The following is a 26352-nucleotide window of genomic DNA, read 5'->3' as shown; positions in this document are numbered from 1 at the left end:
AGAGCAATCCTCCACCAGGAGCGCAGGCCCGAGACCTTCTTGAGATAAACTCACACAACGCTGCAGCACTTGCGCATCCTGATCAAGATATTTGGAGGTAGTAACTTACTTATTGCCATGAAGCATCAATTAAACATCTTTAATAAGAAATAGAAATCCGAGCGGGACTTATAAAAATGTCATATTAAAACGGGTTAGGGATTTTTCATCTTAGTTTTTGTCTGTAAGGCTATCAAGATACTCAGTTCCAAAGATATTAAGAAGTGTCACCAGAAACAAACCACAACGAAGAAGCATGGAGAGGTCAACATATGGCAAGAATCATGGAAAAGTATTTGATCCAATACTAGATTGTGCGCCATTCTGTTGCGCTCAGTGAAGCAATCATCAAGAGTGCACCTGCCAGTATCCTATGTCAAGACTACGGTTACCAAAATAATAAAGAGTAGCACACTATATATAAACGCCCAAGTCATTTATTGGGTAAATCGCCAAAGTGTTGGCATCACTGTGCCTTCTTCAGGACTACGGTAACCACCATGGATTACCGACCCACCGTCAGTGCGCATACGACTCCTCGCCTATTTGTCAACCTCAAATAAATCTGTGTCCCATTGCGCTGCAGAGCACCCTGCCTCGTGCCATACCTGTGCATAATGGTGAGGACTCACACTACTGGTCGTTAGAAGAAGCAGACGCACAAATTCTGTGGGGCCTTCGACAGCAACTAACTGCTGGAATGAAAGAACAACTATCCACCGGGTAGGGATTCCTATGGTCTTAGCAGCTAAAGTCAGCGATGAGATACGTGCCGGTCTATGTACCAATGGATGAAGCCATGTCACCGGTCCACTCCGCCGCCTACGTGCCATTCAGCTACATGATGGAACATGAGGATGGAAGGAGTGCTCATAGGCGTCATTGCAGTGCACCCCTCAAAAGGGTCGCTTTATGTAAACCTTGTAGTGGCTCGCACCAACGTGGATTTTTATCATCAATTAAAAACGATAAAGCTTTCAACTTTCAATGTTCTCTATGGAACATAGATTGACTTCAAAAACCACCAGAGTCATACCAAAGTAAGGCATTTAATTAACAAAATGAACAAACTTGTTTACATTTAGAAGTTAGTTATTTTATTATACTCATTATTTACCAAGTTAAAGGGTCATGTTAATAATTGGATTGTACTACCCCTGCATACATTCTCAGATAACTTGATAACAGGCTTTCCCCCCTATAACCATGATACAAAGTCTCATAACCATATGACACTCGCCAGATTGTTAAATTGCATAACAGTCCACAATTTAGATTATTCTCTATTATGACCCATGTCCTATAGAATCCCTTCACAGTTGAAAAGAGGAATGTAAAAGGACAGCGGTTAGAGAATAGACAGGGATAATCCTCTGTTTAGACAATTGCATAGCTTACTGCTCTGAAAAAATGTAATGAAAAGGAATTGTGCATAAAACATGTAACTACCATAACCTTTAGAGATGTGTTCCCTCGAGTTAAATTTCTCCCGCAATGATTGTCATGAGCAGATCTTGTAGTGATGATCATCTAAGCAGTGTGGTAACATTCAATAGTACGCATTGTACCTGTATGTTTTTCTTCCTACAATCAATGGAGCAATCGAACAAAATATTAACAATCCACTGTGTTATGCATCAGTCAATCAGTGACCTCACAAATGAATGAGCATTGATGGACTAAAAAGTAATGGGAATGAGGATCAGCAACAGTTGAGCTGTGGGATAATACTAAAATAGAAGTAAAGAAAGTGTTATAAACTAACAAAAAAATCCCAACCACTGAGAATATGTACATTATGTGAGTGCAGTTCTTTTTTGTAACAAACATTTTATGAAGTTGTTAACACAAAACAGCTGTACATTACATTAAGAGCAACAGATTTAGTATGTGGATACTGTATGTTCCTAAAGGGCCAAGGTTGTAGGCTTGTGCAAATATAATACTGTATGATAGATCACACCATACACAATCAAAGCACTGCATCATGAAGTTAAAACAAAACAGCGACTCAAATCATGAACCCCTGTCAACCAAGCTACAATGGAGTGAATACACATGCTAAAAAGTAAATGATCTAAAATGGCTGCATGAAATGTGACCGAATGCTACATTTTAAAGCATGTTTAACAGCTGAACATTTTGTATTACAAAATCATCAATTATTGTTATATTCATACACAGTATTTTAATTGTAATAAATTAAGACTTTATTGTATTAATCTCCTATTTGCATATTGGATGTAATTAACTGGTCTAAAAAAATGAATTAGTGGAATGGAATCACATAATAGATAAGGAAGTTTACGTGGATAAGAATAAATCTCACTATTCAAGGAATGTCCATTAGTGTCCATTAATAAATATCAGGTAATAGAGAATAGTTGCGGTCCCAGTAGCCAGTGGAGAACAACCAGTCCTGGCAGCCGTTGTGGGGATTCTGACCCTGATGAAACCACCTGGAGATACAGAAGGGATACAGTGAGCATGGGTGGGTAGGGGGGGGGGGGGTGTCAGGATTTCATCATGTAATTTTATGAATGAGAGTTAGTATCTACATTACATTTAGCATTGCATAAGGGAAAAAACAGTATGTCTAAAAATATAATCATGCATTGGTTGTGTAATAAATAGTCAGTGGGTGTGTATGCAATTATTTCCAATTTGAGATCAGAACTGATGCATGCACAGTATGTATTAGCACAAGTAGATGGCGCTACCACACAAGTTTGACAGTGCAGAGCACATGTAAGGCACACCATAGAAGAGCAAGCAACTCAAACCTGGGGCCAAGGGCAGGGTTTCTTCACATCAAAGCAAAGGTGCAATACAGAGAACATGACAATGGAAGAGAAAAGTAGGACTTCGCATTAGTATAAAGCAGTAAACCAGATACCAAATGAGAAATGGATTAAATTAAGGGATACCATATTAAAATGATATATTTGTTTACATTGAGAATATAACAAATTCAATTGTCAAAACATGTATTTTTCTCAGTCTTACTTTGTTTTCCACTCGTCATCAGATTTGGAACGGGTTTTGCGTGCAGCTCTCTGTTTCTCTTCTAGCCTCTTCTTCTCCTCACTTGCAAGATCTACAAGGAGAACACAAGGGGTTTTCACAGATCTACCTTAGATTAACTGTGCACTCAGTGCTAAATCTACAGCACCAGGTGTCACAGGAAGGCCAAGAAGATCATCAAGGACCTCAGCCACCCGAGCCACAGCCTGTTCACCCATCTACCATCTAGAAGGCGGAGACAGAACATGTGCATTAAAGCTGGGACAGCTTCCATCTCCAGACCATCATACTGTTAAACAGTCATCACTAGCTGGCCTCTACCCGGTATCCTGCCCTGAACCTTAGAGACTGCTGCCCTATGTACATAGAGTCATTGAACACTGGTCACTTTAATAAATGTTTACATACTGTTTTACCCAATTTATATGTATATACTGTATTCTAGGCATGGCTCATCGTATATAACTACTGCACAACCTTTTCATACGATCTATACACAGTATATGTATTGTTGTATACTTTTTTGCGCTGTTGTCGATGTTTGTATCATGTCTGTGCTGCTGCCATGTTGTGTTGCTACTGTGTTGTTGTTGTGTTGCTGCCATACTATGTTGTGGTCTTAGGTCTCTTTATGTAGTGTTGTGGTGTCTCTTGTCTTGATGTTTGTTTTGTCCTATATTTTTAATCCCATCCCCGTACGACACTTTTTGACCGCTTTATTAGGCCGTCATTATAAATAACAATGTGTTCTTAATTGACTTGCCTAGTTAAATAAAAGGTTCCATCAAATAATACAAAATAAAAATGACAATTTTTATACATGTATATCCAGACTCTGCTATTGATCGTTCTGATGTCTTAATTTCTTGTATATTTTTAAAAAATGTTTATTTTTGTATTGTTTTTGTACTGTTAGATATAGAGCTGCACTGTTGGAGCTAGAGACCTAAGCATTTTACGATAACATCTGTAAATCTGTCTACACGACCAATAAAATTTGATTTGAAACCAAGTGTTTGCAGATGATACACAAGCACGTATCCTGATTCTTACCAATATCTCCGTTCTCCATGGCTCGTATGTCTGGCCTCAGCCTGCAGTCTGTCTTTGGGATGAGCCCCTCCATATCCTTATCCAGCTCATTCAGTTGCATGGCAAACGACGTGAAGCTGTACATCTACAAATACATACACACAAAAAAACAAAAAAAAACTGTTTCCAGGACTGAATATTTCAATACAAAGCCGTGAAGACTAAAATTATGCTTTACGATCTTGAGGTTTCTAAGCCTCTGCATCTTTGTATGCTTGAATACACCATCCATCTAAACAGGAGTGTTTTCTTAGGTGTCTAACCTCTATAGAGTTCTCTGGTCTTGGGGCTATCCTCCACAGGAGCTGGCTGCCTGGGATCACCTCTACGGTGTCAGCCTCTGGTAGGGGGATCTCCTCCACCTCCTCACCAGAGCCCTGGACAACAGCACAAATGTATTAAGCTTTATTTAATCAGGGAGTCACCATTGGGACCAGGGTCTCTTTGACGAGGGAGCCCTGCATATACAATTTCATAAAATACATCCAAAAACTAATGCAGGAAAACGACAGGAGCACTCCACTGAAGCTCTTCTACCTAAAACTGTAAGAGTTGTCATAACACAGTACATGTTTTTTTAATTCTACACTTTCAACATGATTAACTTGACACCCAGCACATTACATTCTTGGGAGTAACAAAAACCCACAGGAATGGAGAACTCGAAAGTATTTGTTTGCCATGTAATGGGGATTACATGAGTTTATGGGGTTTACACACCCGTTTACACACACACACACACACACACACACCCATTTACATACACACCTGTTTACAGCTCTTCTTTTCCTCTGCCCTCTTCCCACTTCTCTTATGTGCCTCCAATGCAGCAGAATCCACTATGTACATACACTCTGTCCACTTTCCATAGAGAGAATAGACCTTCTTTTTGCTTTGCCAAAAACACAAATACTGTCGGTTTAAAAACTGCAGACATCACTGACAATATGGCAACATGCTGAAGAAATATATGAAAAACAAGAGGTACTTTGATAGGCTGGCTAAATCAAAGCCGCCACAACATTAAAATCATACCTTTTGTCCAGAATGTAGCCTTCAACTTTGTGCAATTCCTTGCCAAAAAGGCCACAGGGTTTGAAATTCAGACAGCATCTTTCTCCAGTTCTGTGAAAAAAATGTTGAAATACCATTCAATAATTTCCCCTTTCATACTTCCTCATTCACACATTGCACTTCCTATCTTAGGCTAAACATGTGAGAGTGTTTCCCTTACTTGTGGTTGAGAACCTCCAAGTTGCCATACTGCTCAATCCACAGCTGCCCCACAATGATGTTGTGGACGCAACATGTAGGGTTTGTCCATGTGTAGGCCTCATTATACCTGGAAGTACAAATAACTCTAAAACAACATGTCTTTAAACAATACATTTTGGCTTCACACAGACAACATGAGAAAACATCACAACTATTGTTAGTGCATGAATGAGCATGCTTACCTGGGCAGCTCCAGTGTGATGATGCCTTTGGGTTCAGCCTCCACGCTCTTGCCCCAGAACTTGAGTTTGGGGTAGATGGAGCCGTGGAACACAAAGTCTTTCTTCAGGCCTTCGGCGTGGAACGCACTGACTGGTGGGTGGTGGCTCACCTGCTCTGAGATCAACCTGAACCCCAGGTCTTCTCTGCCAGAGAAAAGGGTGGGGATTGGGAGGGTAAGCGAAGTATCCAATGCTGTAAAATGGCTGGCTCAACACTTCTCATCCTCCAAATAAATCACCAGTCCTAGAGATGTACTCCTCCCTCACTCTTACCTGACCAGTTCGTAGGTCTCTCCCAGTAGCGGGTTGAAAGGTTTTCCAGTTCTCTCCCACTGGGAAGCCACAGCAGAAACAGCAAACGCTGCCACACACTGTCAATGCAAAACAGATTACTTGTTGTAGAGACTTTTCATTACTCTTTTTTTCCCTACATGCAGCGTGTGTTATACAATACCTTCCTATGCTTGTCGCTCTCAATTTATGTGTACCAAAAAGTTGACAAAAATAAATCAATAATCAAACCCGTGGTCCAGATCATTTCTCTTGTGTGTACCTTCATCCTCTCTATGGAGTCAGAGGAGGCGTTGGCCTGGTGGATGAGGTACGTGTGCTCCATGTACTCTGTCAGACGCTGCAGGAAGCTCAGGGGCTCATTAAAAATCACTGGCATGGTAATCTTAGACAGCTCCTGAGAGAGAGAACAAGAGAAAGAAAGAGAGAAAACGGAAGCACAAGTAGTTGTACTACGTGAATCCCATTTTCAAACCATTAAATAAGAAAGTCTCTTGGAATGGGGAATAAGCAGTGATGCAATGCACCATGGAAAGGCTGCATAATTCAAACATTCCATAGGCTCATTATAGCATAAATAGCTATAGCGAAACAATCAAATGTAATGGTGTAAATACTAGTGTATACGGTTTTAAAATGCACACATAAACCCTACTCAGAGCATCAACTAGTCCATACAGAACCAAAAAAAGCTGAAGCACTGACATTTAAGCCGTTACAGTACTGTGCCATGGCTAAACATTGAACAGGATTAGTTTTCATACTAGGGTTATGTATGTATGTATGTATGTACGTACGTACAGTGGGGCAAAAAAGTATTTAGTCAGCCACCAATTGTGCAAGTTCTACCACTTAAAAAGATGAGGCCTGTAATTTCCATCATAGGTACACTTCAACTATGACAGACAAAATGAGAGAAAAAAAAATATAGAAAATCACATTGTAGGATTTTTAATGAATTTATTTGCAAATTGTGGTGGAAAATAAGTATTTGGTCAATAACAAAAGTTTCTCAATACTTTGTTATATACCCTTTGTTGGCAATGACAGAGGTCAAACGTTTTCTGTAAGTCTTCACAAGGTTCACACAATGTTGCTGGTATTTTGGCCCATTCCTCCATGCAGATCTCCTCTAGAGCAGTGATGTTTTGGGGCTGTTGCTGGGCAACACGGACTTTCAACTCCCTCCAAAGATTATCTATGGGGTTGCGATCTGGAGACTGGCTAGGCCCCTCCAGGACCTTGAAATGTTTCTTACGAAGCCACTCCTTCGTTGCCCGGGCAGTGTGTTTGGGATCATTGTCATGCTGAAAGACCCAGCCACGTTTCATCTTCAATGCCCTTGCTGATGGAAGGAGGTTTTCACTCAAAATCTCACGATACATAGCCCCATTTATTCTTTCCTTTACACGGATCAGTCGTCCTGGTCCCTTTGCAGAAAAATAGCCCCAAAGCATGATGTTTCCACCCCCATGCGTCACAGTAGGTATGGTGTTCTTTGGATGCAACTCAGCATTCTTTTGTCCTCCAAACACGACATGTTGAGTTTTTACCAAAAAGTTGTATTTTGGTTTCATCTGACCATATGACATTCTCCCAATCTTCTTCTGGATCATCCAAATGCTTTCTAGCAAACTTCAGACGGGCCTGGACATGTACTGGCACCGCAGGATTTGAGTCCCTGGCGGCGTAGTGTGTTACTGATGGTAGGCTTTGTTACTTTGGTCCCAGCTCTCTGCAGGTCATTCACTAGGTCCCCCCGTGTGGTTCTGGTATTTTTGCTCACCGTTCTTGTGATCATTTTGACCCCACGGGGTGAGATCTTGTGTGAAGCCCCAGATCGAGGGAGATTATCAGTGGTCTTGTATGTCTTCCATTTCCTAATAATTGCTCCCACAGTTGATTTCTTCAAACCAAGCTGCTTACCTATTGCATATTCAGTCTTCCCAGCCTGGTGCAGGTCTACAATTTTGTTTCTGGTGTCCTTTGACAGCTCTTTGGTCTTGGCCATAGTGGAGTTTGGAGTGTGACACATTGAGGTTGTGGACAGGTGTCTTTTATACTGATAACAAGTTCAAACAGGTGCCATGAATACAGGTAACGAGTGGACGACAGAGGAGCCTCTTAAAGAAGAAGTTACAAGTCCGTGCGAGCCAGAAATATTGCTTGTTTGTAGGTGACCAAATACTTATTTTCCACCATAATTTGCAAATAAATTCATAAAAAATCCTACAATGTGATTTTCTTAATTTTTTTAGTTGATTACCCTCCCCGGCTACTGAACCACATTCCACATCAGGATTATGACACAGTTGTATAGATGTACATTACTTACTGAACAAAACATCAGTAGAGGATTGACTGAGCTTAATACAGGGACTTATGGCCACAATAAAGCAGAATGCCAGTTGGTAGCTCACCATGCCAATGCATTTCCTCAGAATACTCCAGATGCTTAAGTCATTTCTGGAGAACATGGGTGCTGGTAAACTTGTTCTGGAGTGAGGGACATCATATACACACACACACATAAAAGGTAAATGTACAAATGACACAAGTAACACCGTGCGCTCTGTTGACTTTGAATCTACCCTTATGGTACAGTGATCTGCGTGTCATTGGATTAGACGTGTAACAGATGCTATATCACTAACGCAGGAGTCATATCTTATTCAGGACAATATAGTCTGCTGAGTGCAACAAAAGCCTTCAGTTTTGTTTCAGACACATGCAGAGCAGACTATTGGACTAAGGCCCAGGTCTACAATCAACACCCCTATACAAGGTGTCCAGTAGCCAGCCATGGAAATATCTGCTCCTTGAGACCTTCACTGCTACTCTATTTATGGTTAGAGTAATATGACCGACACATGCACATTCATATGAACACCTACATTCAACATGAATTCTTGCTCACACAAAGACAGCGGAAGAAGATAAAAACATGTGGATACTCTCGTTCACACATCCAATTTAGTGAAAATGCTATTTAATTAACTTCCTAACTGCCAGTCTAGTTGAGTTTGGCTATTTCAACCACCACAGGTTGTTTTTTTTCAGGTTTCTTTCTTTGAGACACTGAATGAGACCGAGTGGGAAAAGCAATCAAATTAATGGCCATCCTAAAAACCTGCCCTCCACTCCTACACCCTGATCAGCCTCCAGACTGAAGGGACCAGTGAACATAGGATCCTACAGAGTTCCGATTACTGCATTACATTGTGACCTCAATGTTTAACTGGTCCTACACATTGCTTGGCCTTCTCAATGGAGAGCCTTTCTCCTGCCTGGACGGCTCACTAAATTATTCACGCTGACTGACTTGGCAGGAACAGGAAAAACCCTCAAAATAACCCATAGGTATGATCCTGGCAGTCTAGGAACACAAGTAAACAAGCAGTAGGGTAAAGAACAAGACTTAGCTTCAGGACCTGGAAGAAACTCCACTTCTGTATTTTTTACAGAAAGGGTTTCTCTCAAATGGAAAGTCAGGGACAAAATGTTCATTAACAAACAAAAATATGACTTAAAAGTTAAGGTATTGTGCAAAGAGGCAAAGTTACTTTTCTTTCCATGTTCAATCCAAATCGGAAGCTTCTCCCTTCCAGTAAAAACAGCTGTGTAATGTAAACAGGACGCCTGTCTGTGTGTGCTTGGATATAGGGTGGAGGGGATAGAAGCTGGGTGGGTAGGAGGGGTGTGTCAGGGGGGCTCAGCTCACCTGTGCCTCACGATCCCATTGGGTTTGGACTCATCCTGATGGTGATCCTCTCGAGACATGTTGGTGGGGCTGCTGCGCTCGCTGCTGAACAGGACAGAGCCTTCCTCGTCGAATGAATGGCTGGCCACCGTCTCAAAGCCGCTCAGAGAGTGCTCCGATTCAGAGTCTGAGAGGGAAAGGTATAAGCAGGCATGTTGTAAAGACAGGGACTAGAAATATGAGGGACAGTGCTATGAATGACTGCATGTCGCTATCGGCAACTGACACTTTTCCCTGAGCCTCCCTAAAGCCCCGAGGGGAGAAACCTAATCTCTGGATCGAGTTGCATTTAAAGTGCCCTGAACCAACAGATGAAGGCATCGGTCAATCGATCATTACAAAAATCATCCTAAACATCATCACAGGCCATCTTGTAAAGGAGTGTTATAAGCATTTTCAAAGTTGAATACTATATTGTAGGAATTGCTCAACTGCAACTAAATTGGTGCACACACTACATTCAAACAAGCAAGTCATTTTAGCACAACATGTAAACACAAAAGATCATAAAATAATCAGTGTCAAGCAGGTGAGGCAAGTTCTCACTTTAAATCAATCCGATTGTAAATAAAAACAAGCCATACTCACCAGACACAGCGTCGTGGAAGTCATCCTCACTGAGCGCGCCCTGTGGAGAAGAGCCTGTGACAACGGACTGCTCAAGTTCGTGGTGCTCTGTAGCCAGAGTCTGTAACGCTTCAGATAGGATCTTATTCTTCTCCACCTCCTGCTCCAATTTCAGACTGCGCACCTGAACCACACACACAATAATTAATAATCATACAGTATATGTTTGATGGCACGTCATGGCCTACAAATATCAACACCGAAAAGCAAGTTATAGTATACAGTGAATGATTTGATTTGAATAGAGTATAGATATCAGCAGAGATCTCTGTACGGATGAGAGGACCTATATTGTGTAGGTCTGTAGACTACAAGATTAGCATACTAACTGATCACTCTTATTACTGTGCTCAGATCAGCAGACAAACATCACAGGGCTAGAGTGAAGCAGTGCTGAGAGGAACAAGACATGTTTGGTTGTAGTGGAGGACAGGTGCCTGAAGCCTGCCATCTCAAATGGCTGTCCAGAGAACATGACCCTCGTGGAACATAGGAGATCAGATGACCACAATAGGCAAGGAAATGGCCAATTAGACATACTAGATCTTCTGTGAAAATACAATACATAAAAATATACTTTTCTATAACTGTTGATTGTTGAACCCTGGCCCCCGACCACTTCCTGTTGCGTGGCACAAGTTTGTTTAGTTTTGATTGTAGTGAGAGCCGTCAACATGTAGCTAGCTCCCCTTCCTCTCCCCTTTTCTGTGTCCCAGATGTGTAATTTGCACTCCGACCTGTGAAAGTTTTAGCTAGCTAGCTTTCGCTACTAAAAGGTAGCGAACACTGAGGTATAAGGGTCAAGTGCGGTGTTGTTGGGGTTTGTTAAAAACAGGACAACGTGTGTGGATCACTGCTATGAAGGTCTGGCTACATTTCACTTCAGGTAACGTAAACGTGTTATTTGATGAGCTAATATGCTAGCTATAAGTTTTCCACTAAGTGTCTGAAGGCCTAGCTAAAGCCATCTATGCCACCCAAAAATAACTTTGTGGAACAGGAAAATAACTGTGATTGTGGGTTGCTGTAACATATCTATCTAGTTAGCTAACATTTGAATAGCTAATTCTGTGAGACAATAATAGCTACATCCATGCACTGTTGCTAAGCTACCATAGCTGCGTTCTGTGCAAACAACTGATATAGCTGTAGCTTTTTACCCACAAAGCTGATGGGGTGGCTTGTCAAGTTAACCCAGTAATGGACCTTGCACTAACTAACTAACTATTATAGAGGACTTGGCAACATTATTTTATAGTATTAGGCTTAACATTAAGACACTGTAGCTAGCTAGATATGATATACTAGCCCATAATCATAAGCCTAATGTCTCTACTACTACAGTTCAGTTCCATTCCCATGTTTGTGTTGCCCGGGCTGGGGCTTAAACCAGCAACTTTCCAGCTGCTGGTCTACCTCACCAACCTGTCTCTCAATCCTGGTCCCGGGGGCCCAAAGGGGTGCACCTTATTATGTTTGGCTTAACACTACACAGCCAATTCAAATGATTAACATATCTAGTGTTGATGATTTGAAACAGATGTGTAGTGGTAAGGCAAAAACGTGGGCCCCTAGGACCAGGAAACACTGCTCTATGGCTAGACTACCACAGGGGCAATGAATAAGTGTGGTGCCATGACTACAATGGTTCAAGCCCAGGATGACAAAAAAAAAGGGTTTGAAATTGAACTGGCAGCTGGAAGGATCCCTTGTACCATCTCCTGCCATTGTGTACTTGAGAAAGGCACTTAAACACCCCCCCCCAGGGGTGCTGCACTGCAGGGTGTTGGGAAAAGCAGAAGACACATTTCCATTCTAACCAGTGGACAATGAAGTATCTATTCTGTTCTTGTCACAAGAAGACTCAAGATCTCTACACCCACACTGCTGTTGTCTCTACTGCAGCACTGTACCTGGATTCCTTGTATTGTACTACACTGCCATTACACTATATTTGGATACTATTTAATTGTGCTATGTAAATTATTCTGCATCTTCAGAACAAAAACGTTTAGTTCATTACTATGCCTATTATTACTGAGTATTAATGTTAATTACTTGTTTATTGTGAAAGATTATTAGTCTCAAATTATCAACAAATGAGAGCCGAAATGAGAGCTACAATTATACCTTTGAAGATGGGTTAAATGGAATACTAACTGCAATCTCACCACTATCCAGGCCAAGTAGCCCACGTCCTCTGAAGTGTCTGTCTGGCTAGCTCCGCCTCCTCCATACACTGACGAGGCTACATGTAACGCCGCTTTTCCATTTTTCTAAGTAGACTTTGTTTACTTTTCTGCTTGTAACGTGCATTTGACATGTTGCGTTCTCTGGGGGAGATAGCTATCCCCCCGGATGTAGAGTGGGGACGGGCATTTTAGTTTGTTATTATTAGTTTGTTATTGTTCACATTCCACACAAAAAAGGTCTATACCTAAAATATACCTCATGACCATACAACTTCTCCTTTCCAAAAACTGAATTTCTTGGATCCATTGAAACACTGTGGCTTGGCTGGTACTTCTCTGCATAAAGCCAGATATGAGCCTAAAAATTGAAATACATTTCAAGAGACAGCAAGGATAGAGTTTCTGGTGAGGGCAACTCAAAGTCATGAAGGTAGATACACACACACACACACCACAGTGAACTACAGTACAGCTCAACTGTAACCAAGGCTGGGAATTGATGGGAGCGGAAGCAGACTTACAGATAACGTAAGGTAGCATATAGACAAACAGCAAGATGTCTCTGAGGACTTGGTAGAATTCTGTCTAGGTCTCCACTAAGATCCACTGAAACATCTCATTCAATGTCAAAAACTAACAGCCTGATTGTAATGGATTAATTAACAGCAACAGCACAGGCAGTAAGTAACTACTTTAGGACCAATCTGCTCAACAGTTTTATAAACGAGAGATTATGCAATAATCAGAGTCACATCCTGTGCAACTTCAGTATAATTAGAAATAGCATATTCAACATCATATGATAACCAGGGAGCTTATGATATTATTATACCTTGCTTTGGTGAGGGTTCACCAATAAAGAGAAAAAATCCAAACTGAAATAATGAAACGACAGATTTAATTTACAAAATCATGCAAAACGTCTGTCCAACTGCTAGTCATCGTTAGTCCTTGTAACACTGCAATAACATTGCTGATTCCCAAACACATGTAAAGTTATATATATGGCAGTATCATCCTTGTTATCTTACTTAAACAACATTTACAACCAAAAGATGCAGTAGCAGTGAGTCACAGTGAAACAGTCACACTTCAAATCAGGAACCAACTAGAATAACACAATCACTGCAAAGCTCACTGAACTCGAGTCGCAAATAAACTCACAATAAATGTAGCCTCCTCCATATGCTTTGCTGGTAAAGAGTTTCTCCCATAGGATAGGCCTTCAGTGGGATACTGGCATTTGTCTGTGTGCTCACAGATCAGAGCACTGTTGAGGCGCCAGCAGCAACGACAACAGTAGCAGAATCACCCATCAGGAGATGCTGTGTTGTAATCACCAGATGATGGTACTGTAGTAGCACATAGCAGCAGTAGTAACAGTTGCCGTCCCAGTAGTTTGAGCTGGAGAGTGACTGAGCAATGGCGGATGTAGTTCTGTAGAGAATCACTTTCAGACAGTCATGATCCACCAGAGTGAGTTCAATCCTCCACAAAGCACTCTATTACATTGAAAGTTTAGTCATTTACCAGACGCTCTATTCCTCTATGAAGTAGGCCTAGTCACACACACCCTCCCTCTCCACTCAAATGATTAGTGATCTCTGTTCTGCATATCTTTCCGTCACCATCTGGCAGTGATGACACATGAACACATGTAGAAATGAGTGACACTCCTCTTCATTCTACCACATCATTAGCCTTAAATTCTTTCCATCTCTCTGTAATCTCTACATATCTGGGCAAAATTAAACACTACATTAGGCATTTCCACCTCACACAAACAGTTTGCGAGTCAAAACATCAGATATAATGTACAGTATGATGTAAATGCATGTGGACACATCAAATTGTGCCTCGTTAATAGTTCACCCTCAGGTCCATGTACAGTACACCATTGTATGGGAGAGCAACACCTTCCAAGGTCATGACTGCTGGTCACTTCATTACTGTAGAGTGTCTCCACAGCCTCCTTCACCCAAGAGCCATCTAGCTAGCACTGCTAGGCTGTAGAGCCCATCTCAAGGGGAAGCTAGGTAGCACCGCTAGGCTGTAGAGCCCATCTCAAGGGGAAGCTAGGTAGCACCGCTAGGCTGTACAGCCCAGGCTAGCCCATCTCAAGGGAAGCTAGGTAGCACCGCTAGGCTGTAGAGCCCATCTCAAGGGGGAAGCTGTAGAGCCCATCTCAAGGGGAAGCTAGGTAGCACCGCTAGGCTGTAGAGCCCATCTCAAGGGGAAGCTAGGTAGCACCGCTAGGCTGTAGAGCCACATCTGGAAGCCACTGTTATGGAATGAGGCTGGAGCAATGGCTTCTTCTGCTTCACTGCTCATCAATACTGTTTGAACTGTTAGGTTCTAAATAAACAGAATAAAAACTAACGGACAACTAGAAAAAGCTCCAACCAAGTTTATTCACCCAATGGGTCAAACAGCTGAAAAAGACAAATACATGTTCCCACCAGCACAAGTATTAATATCCCCCCTTTAGGTGGAGTCTCCTCCTTTTCAATAAACTTAACATCTTTGTTGCTAGGCAGGAAGTGACATGGGTAATAATCTGTTCCTTCATGTGACCTGACCTCAGCCCCATTCCTCACTAGTCCACAGCTATCCACCCTTATCAGTGACCGTAACCATGCGATTGCCTTTCCCCTTACTTAGTAGCCCATGGCTCATATCCACCCTTAATTGAATCCACCATATACATTCCTCCTACATTTAACCCTTAAATTCCAGTGTAGCAAGTATTTCAAATTACAACCCAACAGAAAACATTCACCACATGACCCTGTGATAGAAGCCGGAGAGATTGCTCTCTTTGACAGCTCAAATATTTGAAGTTCAACTCAAAATGTAGGAGGCCAAAGTCAAAATTATTATAGTTCCAATGCATTGCACATTCACTTATAATTAAGGATTGTTGAGACCTATAATACAACACGTCATTCTGAGCTGAAATAGACTACAGTAACAATCTGGGAAGCCATGGGACACTCTGTAAAGTGGTAACAATGGTTGGCCCCTGACAGCTGTGGCATCCTACACAGTATGGTTGATAATCTAGATGAATAATCCATCATAGCAGTAGCAATCCATTTGCCTGCCAGATCACACATTTATTAGGCCTACACCCAGATGCTCATTTCACCTTTTCCACACAATCATAGGTTAGGATGAGAATAGTAAAATAATGCAGATAAGCTCTTACTAAAATGCCAATTCAATTGCACATTGTACATAACCAGCCAAGACTTAGATGTTGTTTTTTTCCTGTATTACACCTATCTATTCTCTTCTTTATCTCTCCTGCATGTTTAGCGAGTCAAAACATCAGATATAATGTACAGTATGATGTAAATGCATGTGGACACATCAAATTGTGCCTCATTAATAGCCCTAATGTTCTCCATCCTTATTCTGGAGCTCAACTCAGCTTGATTCTCTCTGTGCAAATCAAATGTTTGTAAACCACAGATTCTACTCTCATAGCACTGGGAAATGGGACACTTTGCGTTTTTGTAAGGCTGCGTGTATGCAAAATACTTCTGAATCTTCGTCCTCAGAGTGTATCCTCTGTAATCAAGTGACTTTGTGAGCTCTTATCGGTAGTAAAAACAAAGTCTATTGGCAGAGCAACGAAGTTAGTGGACACAGAAGTGAAGTGACGTACCCCATCCTGTCTGGAGAAGAGGCTGAGGCAGTGGTTGAGATTAGAGTAGGTCTCACTGGACAGCTCACACACCTCCTTCATCTTCTGCAGCATCACAGGTGGCAGCTCTGAGGGGACAAACAAGACCACAGGACATTTTAGTGGTGTTCTGAGAGAGCAGTCAAATAGTGTTTAACGGTAACATAAAATGTACCACTAGTCTTGTCGGCTGAATTCGGACTACATTTTAAAGGGCTATCATTGCATCCTAGTCTTAGACTAAATATGGGTCAATTGGTTTAGGCACGAGCTTCTATTGGAAGTGAAATACAATGAAAAGTGCAATTACATTTGACATTTATGCTATGAAAGAGGGTATTGTACTACAGGTCTGTGGCAATGGAGTTTCTATGAAAGAAAAGGCTTTACTCTCAGCAAGTCCATCTTCTTTCACCAAGGAGAGGAATGCTCCAACCTCCTTCTCCAGCTTCTGGTGACAAGCTTCAGCTGACTGCCAGGGAGGAGGCGAAAGAAAGAAGAGGGGAAACACATGACAACCATACTTAAAGGCACACTGAAACATTTGTATGTCTCTGCATGCAGTATGAAGGAAGTTAGAGAAAGTGTCGCCAGCCAATGCTAACTAAGGTTAGCGCAATGACCGGAAGCCTACAGGTACGCTAGCGTTAACGGTGAATATTAAGGATCTTAAGATTACCCATTACATGTCATTTTAAAAAATTGCAGAAGGAGAATTTACATTTTGACCATGAGAGGAGGATGGAGATGTGAGGAGACAGCAAGAGACAAATAGCAACCATCAGATAAACAGGCTGTCGACTGGTATTTTACCTGTAATGATTCCGTCAGCTCTCCCACACTCAAGACTTCTTCCTCATCCTCCTCGCTGCCCTGATCCTGAGAGCAGTAGTGTGTACTGTAGGCAGAGTGTTCCTCCATAGCATCCATCCACCTCTGTAGGACAGAACAAACATGCACTCATCTGAGCTGCACGATGGACTTAAATACACTGTGCTGCTGCATGTTCTGCTCTTAGGCTAATAATTGGGCTCTCACATGACTTATGACAGGGGGAAAATTAGGTTATGAGAATAGCGTAATTTGTTGTCTGCGCGTATGTCAGACTGTAGGTTTATTCAAATGTAGGCTGTTGTTTTTCTAACACAATGTTTTTGTTTGAAAAAATAAAATAAAATGTTCCTTAATTTATGAAAGCAATGAAAAGCAGTATTGATGATATTTGGGAAGTATTCAGACCCCTTCCCTTTTTCTACATTGTTACGTTGCAGCCTTATTCTAAAATGTATTAAATTACTACACACAATACGCCATAATGACAAAGCGAAAACAGGTTAAGATATTTTTTTGCACATTTATTTAAGAAAAATGTACTTCATTTACATAAGTATTCAGACACTCTGCTATGAGACTTAAAATTGAAATCAGGTGCATCCTGTTTCCATTGATCATCCTTGAGATGTTTCTACAAATTGATTGGACATGATTTGGAAAGGCACACACCTGTCTATATATAAGGTCCCACAGGTGACGGTGCATGTCAGAACAAAAGCCAAGCCATGAGGTCAAAGGAATTGTATGTAGAGCCCCCGAGACAGGATTGTGTTGAGAGACAGATCTTGGGAAGGGTACCAAAAACATTCTGCAGCATTGAAGCTCCCCAAGAACACAGTGGCCTCCATCATTCTTAAATGGAAGACGTTTGGAACCACCAAGACTCTTCCTAGAGCTGGCTGCCCCACCAAACTGAGTAATCGGAGAAGTGCCTTGGTCAGGGAGGTGACCAAGAACCCAATGGTCACCCTGACAGAGCTCCACAGAGGAACTCTGGCGATGGGAGAACCTTCCCGAAGGACAACCATCTCTGCTGCACTCCACTAATCAGGCCTTTATGGTAGAGTGGCCAAACAGAAGCCACTCCTCAGTAAAAGGCACATGACAGCCCGCTTGGAGTTTGCCAAAAGGCACCTAAAGGATTCAGACCATGAGAAACAAGATTCTCTGGTCTGATAAAACCACATTTTTGGCCTGAACGCCAAGAGTCACATCTGGAGGAAACCTGGCGCCATCCCTACGGTGAAGCATGGTGGTGGCAGCATCATGCTGTGGAGATGCTTTTCAGCGGCAGGGACTGGACGTCTTGTAAGGATCGAGGGAAAGATGAACGGAACAAAGTACAGAGAGATACTTGATAAAAACCTTCTCCAGAGCGCTCAGGACCTCAGTCTGGGGGCAAAGGTTCACTTTCCAACAGGACAATGACCGTAAGTACACAGCCAAGACAATGCAGGAGTGTCTTCGGGACAAGTCTCGTGAGTGTCCTTGCATGGCCCAGCCAGAGCCCGGACTTTCTGGAGACCTGAAAATAGCTGTGTACCGACGCTCCCCATCCAACCTGACAGATCTTGAGAATCTGCAGAGAAGAATGGGAGAAACTCCAAATACAGGTGTGCCAAGCTTGTAGTGTCATACCCAAGAAGACTCAAGGCTGTAATCGCTGCTAAAGGTGCTTCAACAAAGTGCTGAGTAAAGGGTCTTAATACTTATGTAAATGTAACATTTCAGTTCTTTTTTTTGCTATTTACATTTGATTTTTTTTCTTCTAAAAATCAGTTTTTGCTTTGTCTTTATGGGATAATGTGTGTAGATTGATGGGGAAAACTATTTCAGCAATTTTAGAATAAGGCTGTAACGTAACAAAATGTGGAAAAAGTCAAGGGGTCTGAATATTACACTGTACAGTAATAATTCAGTAAAACAAACTCTCACTTTTCTTGTTGCCTCAGGGTCATTCTTGGGAGACACTTTGAAATGATGCACACTGTCATCAAAGCACTTGAGCGTGAAAAAGCAGTGGTCTCTAGCTTTGATCTGAAAAATGAATGGTAAAACAGTCATATTCTACCCTAATATTCCAGTAAATACTGTCACCATGTTAAATCTGATGAGAGAACAAACAATCCAGGCCTACCAAACAATGGGCTTGGGTCAGGGGCTTACAGCCTTGTCTTCGGACATTGGCAGCTGCATCCAACCTTAGGGGGCAGAGAGAGAGAGAATGAACGAATAGGTGTAAGATTCTAGTGTGGGTCAAGGGTGTCCTTTAGATTCAATTGCTAACTTAAGATTCACTTCTTCTGTAGAAATGATTGTACCAATCATAGAAAATCAGGAAGAGGTTCAAATGACCAAGCTTGGGTCTAAGGAAGGAGAGAGAGCACCTACTGTTTAGAGTACCAGGACAGAACCCCATCTTGGAGGACCACCCAGTAGGAACGCCAGCCTAAAAACCGGGAACTCTGACAGAAGGGTCAGGACAAGTTTGTGTTTAAGTCATCAATCATATACATGAAAATGTTATCAAGTGATAATAAGCTTTTCAATGTTGACAACATGACAGTGAAAATAGTGGATTTATCTGCAAACAACTGTACCTTCCAAAGGGCTCCTTCAAACATCTGTACATGGTGAGTCATACCCTTTGAGAGACAAGTTTAGAGACAACATTTGTAATGGTTGCTTTCTCCAACAACATAATGTGCGGTCAAGTCCGACTTCAATAATTTTCTTACATAACAAAACACTCACTTTATGAATATTGCTTTCCAGAATCTGCTTTATCTCTGTGTTGTTTGCAAGGTCAAACACAGTCTGATCTGTGCACAAGTCAAAGAAAAGTAATCAGAAAACTATACCAGAACACTAGCACAGATGTTACAATAACCAACATGAAACTTCTAAGTATGTAACCTTTCATTTACTGACTGAGCCCATCTTTACCATTTTTGTTCTTGATGTTGGGGCTAGCACCCTTCTTTAGCAGTTTCAGGGCACATAGCTTCTGACCACGGTAGGCAGCGCAGTGCAGTGGGGTGTTACCCAAGAGATCACAGCAGTTCATGTCTGGAGGCTTTTTCCTGTTAAGCTAAAACAAGAGTGACAAAGAGAGCCTGTTGGGTAAAAAGACAAAACCGAGAAGGATATGTTTCTTATCATACACTGAGAGAAAAGTTATTATTTCGAAATTGGTAAAGTAACAGATTTTGCGTGGACCCAAACTTTGTATTGAACACGAGTCAAGCACTCACCAGCTGTGACAGGGTCGAAAGGTCTCCCTCTCTCGCTGCGTCTAAAAGCTCTTCTTCTAGTTTTCGCTCCTCTGTCCTCTCCGCCGCTGAATGGATTGAGAAAGAATTAATGCTATAATTGACTCAAAGATTTGTAACAAACACTGATTCAGGTGCTTCTTTTTGGCCAACATAAAATAAGTTGATAACATACTCAGAATAGTTTGGACATATTACACTGTTATTAATGTTATGAACATTCACTTACCTTCCAGCATGTTTTTGATATCCCCATTCTGAGTGACATCTTTAGGAATCTGTGCTGTTCCATTGATGACAGTTGCACATGCATCATAGCTTAGCAGCAGCATGACAACCTCCTGGACAATGCATAACTGAGTTACTGGTTGAGTGAATGAATAAACACATGCATGGAATTCAACAGTGAATATCAAAAAGTCAAACATGCATATAAAATGAAAAATAAACTCAAATAAAGACAGACAGACGTCAAAATGTTTTGTAGAATTTGGCACCTTTCTTCCGGTGAAGGCAGCTTTGTGCAGTGGTGTGTCTCCTACATTATTGGGCAAATTAACATCTGCTCCTGCCTGCAGGGAATATCCAACACACGCGCACACATTAATTCTGCAAAATATATATGTTTTAAACAATCATCCATCTCTTATTTAAAAATAGACGCTTCTTACTGTACCTTGAGTAATTCCTCCACCACTGCTCTGTGTCCAAAGTAACAGGCCAGGTGGAGAGGCGTCCATCCCAGGTTAGACTTACTCTTACCTGAGGACAGATTAGACACTAAAATTTCTGCCTAGCATTCCTGTGTAGATAGATAACAGTAAGTGTAACCATCCTGCAGGGTTATGCCCGTGGGCCTAAAGTTAGCTAAACCCTTTTTCTAGACCAACAATGGAAATAGATTAGACACTCAAATTCCTCAATACTGTAGTATACTAACAAAGAGCTTCACTCGTTCAAATAACTGACCAGCAGCAAGCAACTACTTCATGTTACCTTTGCAGTTGATGTTGAGGTTGGCCTCTTCTTTAATCTTGGACATGAGAAGCTTCTGGATGCCTGCAAGATTCCCATTTCTGGCATGACGCAGAAACTGGTCTTCTGGATCCAGATCCTCCATAAATACCTGAATAAGAAGACCACAGCACTGAAAGACTAAGATTTTGGCTACTACTCCTAATACTGATATACATTGCACATTCAACCAAACAAATGAAAATCAGATCTACTCTAGTACTAATTGAGATCATACAGTAAATGAAAAATGTAAGGTGGTCAGTTTCACTTCTGTCAAATGTAGCTTCTCTACAACAGTGCGAGAAATTCATTATCTAGGCTTTTTCAGCAACCAGACAGCAGCATCATACATACAGTACACATTGTTACTCTTAAGACGCAAATAACTTGTGCTTTAATCATGGACAAAAATGTGTCTAGTTCATGTAGACGCATGTAGACTACCTAATGCATTGTAAGGCCTATTTGGTTTAAAAGGTAAGGAACATTTCTAAATGAAAGATGTAAGTGGAAATCACCTAAGTGGACAAGGAAACAAAACAAATTGAAAAGGTTTCCGTCACCACACTAGCCCTGCAAGAAAAATGGTAAGCATACAGTTTCCTTATCATACACCACAAATAACATGTCTGGGATGCACCAGGGTGGGATGTGGCTATAAAAATCTTGCTTCATATACTCTGCTGAAATGTTGCAAAGACAATCTGTCATACAATTATTTCTTTATTGAATAAAAATCGGAAAGTTGCAGTAGGAGCATGCAAACAGATTTGCCTATGATTCCTATGTGTACATATAGTGGGGTCAAAAATTGACACCCTTGATAAACATGAGAAAAAATGACTAAAATAAATCATTCAAAAACTGAGATATATTGTATGTTCAAAACATTTGGGAAATTATAATATTTTATACTAATACAATTGCTCAAAGAATTAGTGTTTTAAAAGTAATATTTTTTTTCCTCAAAGGTAGCAGACAAAATGATTGACAGCACTGTTTTCAATACCTTTCAATTCGAGGTTGACCGATTATGATTTTTCAACGCCAATACCGATTGGAGGACCAAAAAAACCTGATACCGATTCAAGTCGGACAATTTATATATATAAAATAATGACAATTACAACAATACTGAATGAACACTTATTTTAACTTACTATAATACATCAAAAATCAATTTAGTCTCAAATAATGAAACATGCTCAATTTGGTTTAAATAATGCAAAAACAAAAGTGTTGGAGAAGAAAGTAAAAGTGCAATATGTGCCATGTAAAAAGATAACGTTTAAAGTTCCTTGCTCAGAACATGAGAACATATGAAAGCAGGTGGTACCTTTTAACATGAGTCTTCAATATTCCCAGGTAAGAAGTTTTAGGTTGTAGTTATTATAGGACTATTTCTCTCTATACCATTTGTATTTAATATACCTTTGACTATTGGATGTTACTAATAGGTACTTTACTTTATTGCCAGCCTAATCTCGGGAGTTGATAGGCTTGAATTCATAAACATCGCAATGCAATGAAGAGCTGCTGGCAAATGCAGTAAAGTGCTGTTTGAATGAATGCTTACGAGCCTGCTGGTGCCTACCACCGCTCAGTCAGACTGCTCTATCAAATCATAGACTTAATTATAATATAAAAACACACAGAAATACGAGCCGTAGGTCATTATGGTCAAATCCGGAAACTATCATTTAGAAAACAAAACGTTTATTCTTTCAGTGAAATACGGAACCGTTCCGTATTTTATCTAACGGGTGGCATCCATAAGTCTAAATATTGCTGTTACATTGCACAACCTTCAATGTTATGTCATAATTACGTACAATTCTGGCAAATTAGTTCACAATGAGCCAGGCAGCCCAAACTGCTGCATATACCCTGACTGTTGCACAGAACACAAGAGAAGTGACAATTTCCCTAGTTAAAAGAAATTCATGTCAGCAGGCAATATTAACTAATATTAAATATATATACTTGTGTATTGATTTTAAGAAAGGTGTTGATGTTTAGGTACACATTTGTGCAACAACAGTGCTTTTTTTGTGAATGCACTTGTTAAATCACCCGTTTGGGCGAAGTAGTGTGTGATTCAATGATAAATTAACAGGCACTGTAAAGCAGGACAAGCAAGATGAACTAATAATATCATCAACAATGTGTAGTTAACTAGTGATCATGTTAAGATTGATTGTTTTTTATAATATATGTTTAATGCTAGCTAGCACCTTACCTTGGCTCCTTGCTGCACTCGCATAACAGGTAGTTAGCCTGCCACGCAGTCTCCTCGTGGAGTGCAATGTAATCGGCCATGATCGGTGTCCAAAAATGCTGATTACCGATTATGAAAACTTGAAATCGGCCCTAATTTAAAAAATATATATAATAATATTTCGGCCATTCTGATTAAAATCGGTTGACCTCTACTTTCAATACCTCAACTTAAAAGGATAGCAGCACTGAGCCTTTTTCTAAAATGTTTAATGAGTTGGAGAACACATTGGGAGGGATCTTATGCCATTCTGCCATAGAGAATCTTCCCATATCCTTTAGATCCCTTGTCTGCACTTAGACTGCCCTCTTCAACTCAAAGCAAAGGTTTTCAATGGTGTTCAAGTCCGGAATATGAGATGGCCATTAACAATTTCTTTGTGGATTTTGATGAGTGCTTGGGATTATTGTCTCACTGGAAGATCCACTTGCGGCCAAGTTTCAGCCTCCCGGCAGGGGCAACCTGTTTCGGGCTGACATGTCCTGGTACTGGGTAAAGTTCATGATGCCGTTGACCTTAACAAGTGTCCCTGGACCCGTGTAAGCAAGATAGCCCCATAACATCAAAGATAAAGCACCATATTTTACAGTAGTTAGGCTTATGGGGATCTTTTCTGCTTATGCATTTTCAATGCGATGCCAAACCCACCACTGGTGTACGTGGCCAAAGAGCTCTATATTCATGTCTTCTGACCAAAGCACCGGTTCCAATCCAAGTGCCAAGGCCATTCAGCAAACGGCAGGCATTTACATTTGTTGGATGACATGAAAATAGAGCTCATTGGTCACAAACACCAGTGGTGGATTTGGCGTCAAAATGTGAATGTGTGAGCAGAAAAGAACCCCATACCTACTGTAAAATATGATGATGGATCTTTGATGTTATGGTGCCATTTTCTAATGGTTAATTGGCCACAAAAATCTACATTTTGCAAGATCCATCTCAGTCTCCGGACATGAAACGCATTGAAAACCTGTGGTTTGAACTGAAGATGGCAGGCCATAAGTACAGACAAGGATATCAAGGATCTGGAAGGAGTCTGTATTGAGGAATGGTCTAAGATCCCTCCCAATATATTCTCCAACTCATAAAACATTTTAGAAAAAAGCTCAATGCCATTATCCTCGCAAGGTGAGGAATTGAAAACAGTTGTGTCAATCATTTTGACCCATACCTTTTAGAATTTTAAAAAACTTGTTAAAAAAATCTGTCTATGAGCAAGTGTAGAATAAAATAAATTTGCATACAATATAATTCAGTATTTTTATTTTATTTTACAGTAATTTTCACTCACCTTCATAAAGGGTGTCAATTTCAGAACCTACTATACAGCAATTCAGCAATCATGCTTCTAGGCTTACAGTTAAAAAAAATTCTAAACCAACAATGTAAAAATAAAAAGTATATTATTATTATTTCTGTCGTCCCCTGGTTGAGCCATCTCACCTCTGGTAAATGTAACATTCTATAAATTAAAAAACCATTGGCCTATCTTGTGACATCCTTGATTGAACCGCAAGATTATGAGAAGCCATTACTTAGCAAAACTAAGCATGTGACTAAATAGCTGATTTCAAATTTACTTAAATTATCACAGGTGTTTGATAGACAAAACGCCTAGATGGGTCAATTTGATTGGAGTAGCCAATGGGACGTGTTTTAAATGTTATCTGAAATGTTTAGGCTACAACATCATGATGTTTGCAAGAGGACAAGATATTGGGGGAAATAAACTCCCCACATGAAGACCAATTTTTTTTTCATCACGTCACACATTGGGCAACCTTAAAAGACAAATAGATACATTTGTTAACAAACATTACTGATAAGTTTAATTCCCTAATTGACATAAATCGTGAATGAGCTTGAAAGGTCAAGGGGTTGTGTTCAGTACGGAGACAACGTTTATGAACGAAGTGACACGTTTTGCCTACTAAATACGACCCAGATAGTTTCAGAACATTATTGGCTACCTTAGGACATTAATACCAACACTGGCCACAAACATGAAGACATGTAATGAAAGACACACAATTCAAAGAAAAACAAAATATGAACTAACCGTAAAAATCGTTCTGCGGGTGTCCTTCAGCCGGGGGATTGTTTTCGCAGTCTTTGCTGCTCAACTTCTTCAGAAGTAGGCTAGGTTACCATTAGCATGTGATTTTCTAATCCCCCGGTTGGAACTCTTCCTGTTTTGTGCGCTCTCGGGTGAAAGTGTTTCGCAATACGCATAAACTAACTACACCACAAGTCAGATCAGCAGGCCACATAGTTGGGAACTGTATCAAGCATCCTGCATTTCAGCCTTTAATTACAACGACAATTGATAAGTGCCAACTGCGAGCGTGTCACACATCTATGTTTACAGTGATCAGCTGATCTAAGGTATTCACGATGTGCGCGCGCACTTGTCCCGGGCAAGTGTTGCATTATCAAAAATGCTCATCTGATTACATTAATTTGATATTAATACTTCTGTACCCTATGTAAATCATAGACCTATTTCTACTCAAATTGTATAGCCTAGTACAATGCATGTGTTATTCTTCTGGGATATACTTACCATTCAATAATGAATTAATTTACTTTCCAACGCTTCAATATTTTCCAATACAAGCTATTCATTAATTAACGACGTGAGTGATTATGGCATTAATTTGAGTCCTTCCATTTCATATGGTAAACTAAACTGTGCCCCGGAAGCGCAAGGTTGTAGTGTTTCTTGATCACGTGCAGAGA

General features: G+C 40.7%; 1 protein-coding gene across 3 annotated transcripts; it reads right to left on the bottom strand.

The window, feature by feature from the left end:
* Nucleotides 1-1072: 1072 nt before the first annotated feature.
* Nucleotides 1073-26307, bottom strand: osbpl1a (oxysterol binding protein-like 1A). Of its 3 annotated transcripts, XM_064935309.1 has the most exons (29): nt 25673-26307; nt 21312-21441; nt 20992-21077; nt 20813-20887; nt 20545-20656; nt 20298-20383; nt 19990-20134; nt 19798-19865; nt 19644-19688; nt 19435-19508; nt 19181-19244; nt 18979-19080; nt 17023-17145; nt 16600-16681; nt 16192-16298; nt 10291-10453; nt 9664-9829; nt 8363-8438; nt 6205-6339; nt 5925-6022; nt 5613-5795; nt 5390-5497; nt 5191-5280; nt 4924-5047; nt 4419-4532; nt 4117-4240; nt 3046-3136; nt 2823-2843; nt 1073-2498 (listed from the first exon to the last, which is right to left on the bottom strand). In XM_064935309.1, the coding sequence occupies exons 2-29, from the start codon at nt 21433-21435 to the stop codon at nt 2396-2398; spliced, it is 2889 nt and encodes a 962-aa protein (XP_064791381.1). In that variant the 5' UTR covers nt 21436-21441; nt 25673-26307; the 3' UTR covers nt 1073-2395. The 3 variants fall into 3 exon arrangements, with proteins under 3 accessions (XP_064791381.1, XP_064791382.1, XP_064791383.1); XM_064935310.1 differs by lacking the exon at nt 2823-2843; XM_064935311.1 differs by lacking the exons at nt 20545-20656; nt 20813-20887; nt 20992-21077; nt 21312-21441; nt 25673-26307 and having other exon boundaries at nt 19990-20159; nt 20298-20380.
* Nucleotides 26308-26352: the final 45 nt, after the last annotated feature.

Source organism: Oncorhynchus masou, chromosome 24 (assembly GCF_036934945.1).
Source record: "Oncorhynchus masou masou isolate Uvic2021 chromosome 24, UVic_Omas_1.1, whole genome shotgun sequence".
Classification (NCBI taxonomy): domain Eukaryota; kingdom Metazoa; phylum Chordata; class Actinopteri; order Salmoniformes; family Salmonidae; genus Oncorhynchus; species Oncorhynchus masou.
Note: the sequence above shows the minus strand (reverse complement) of the source record. Positions and strands in the feature narration are given on the sequence as shown.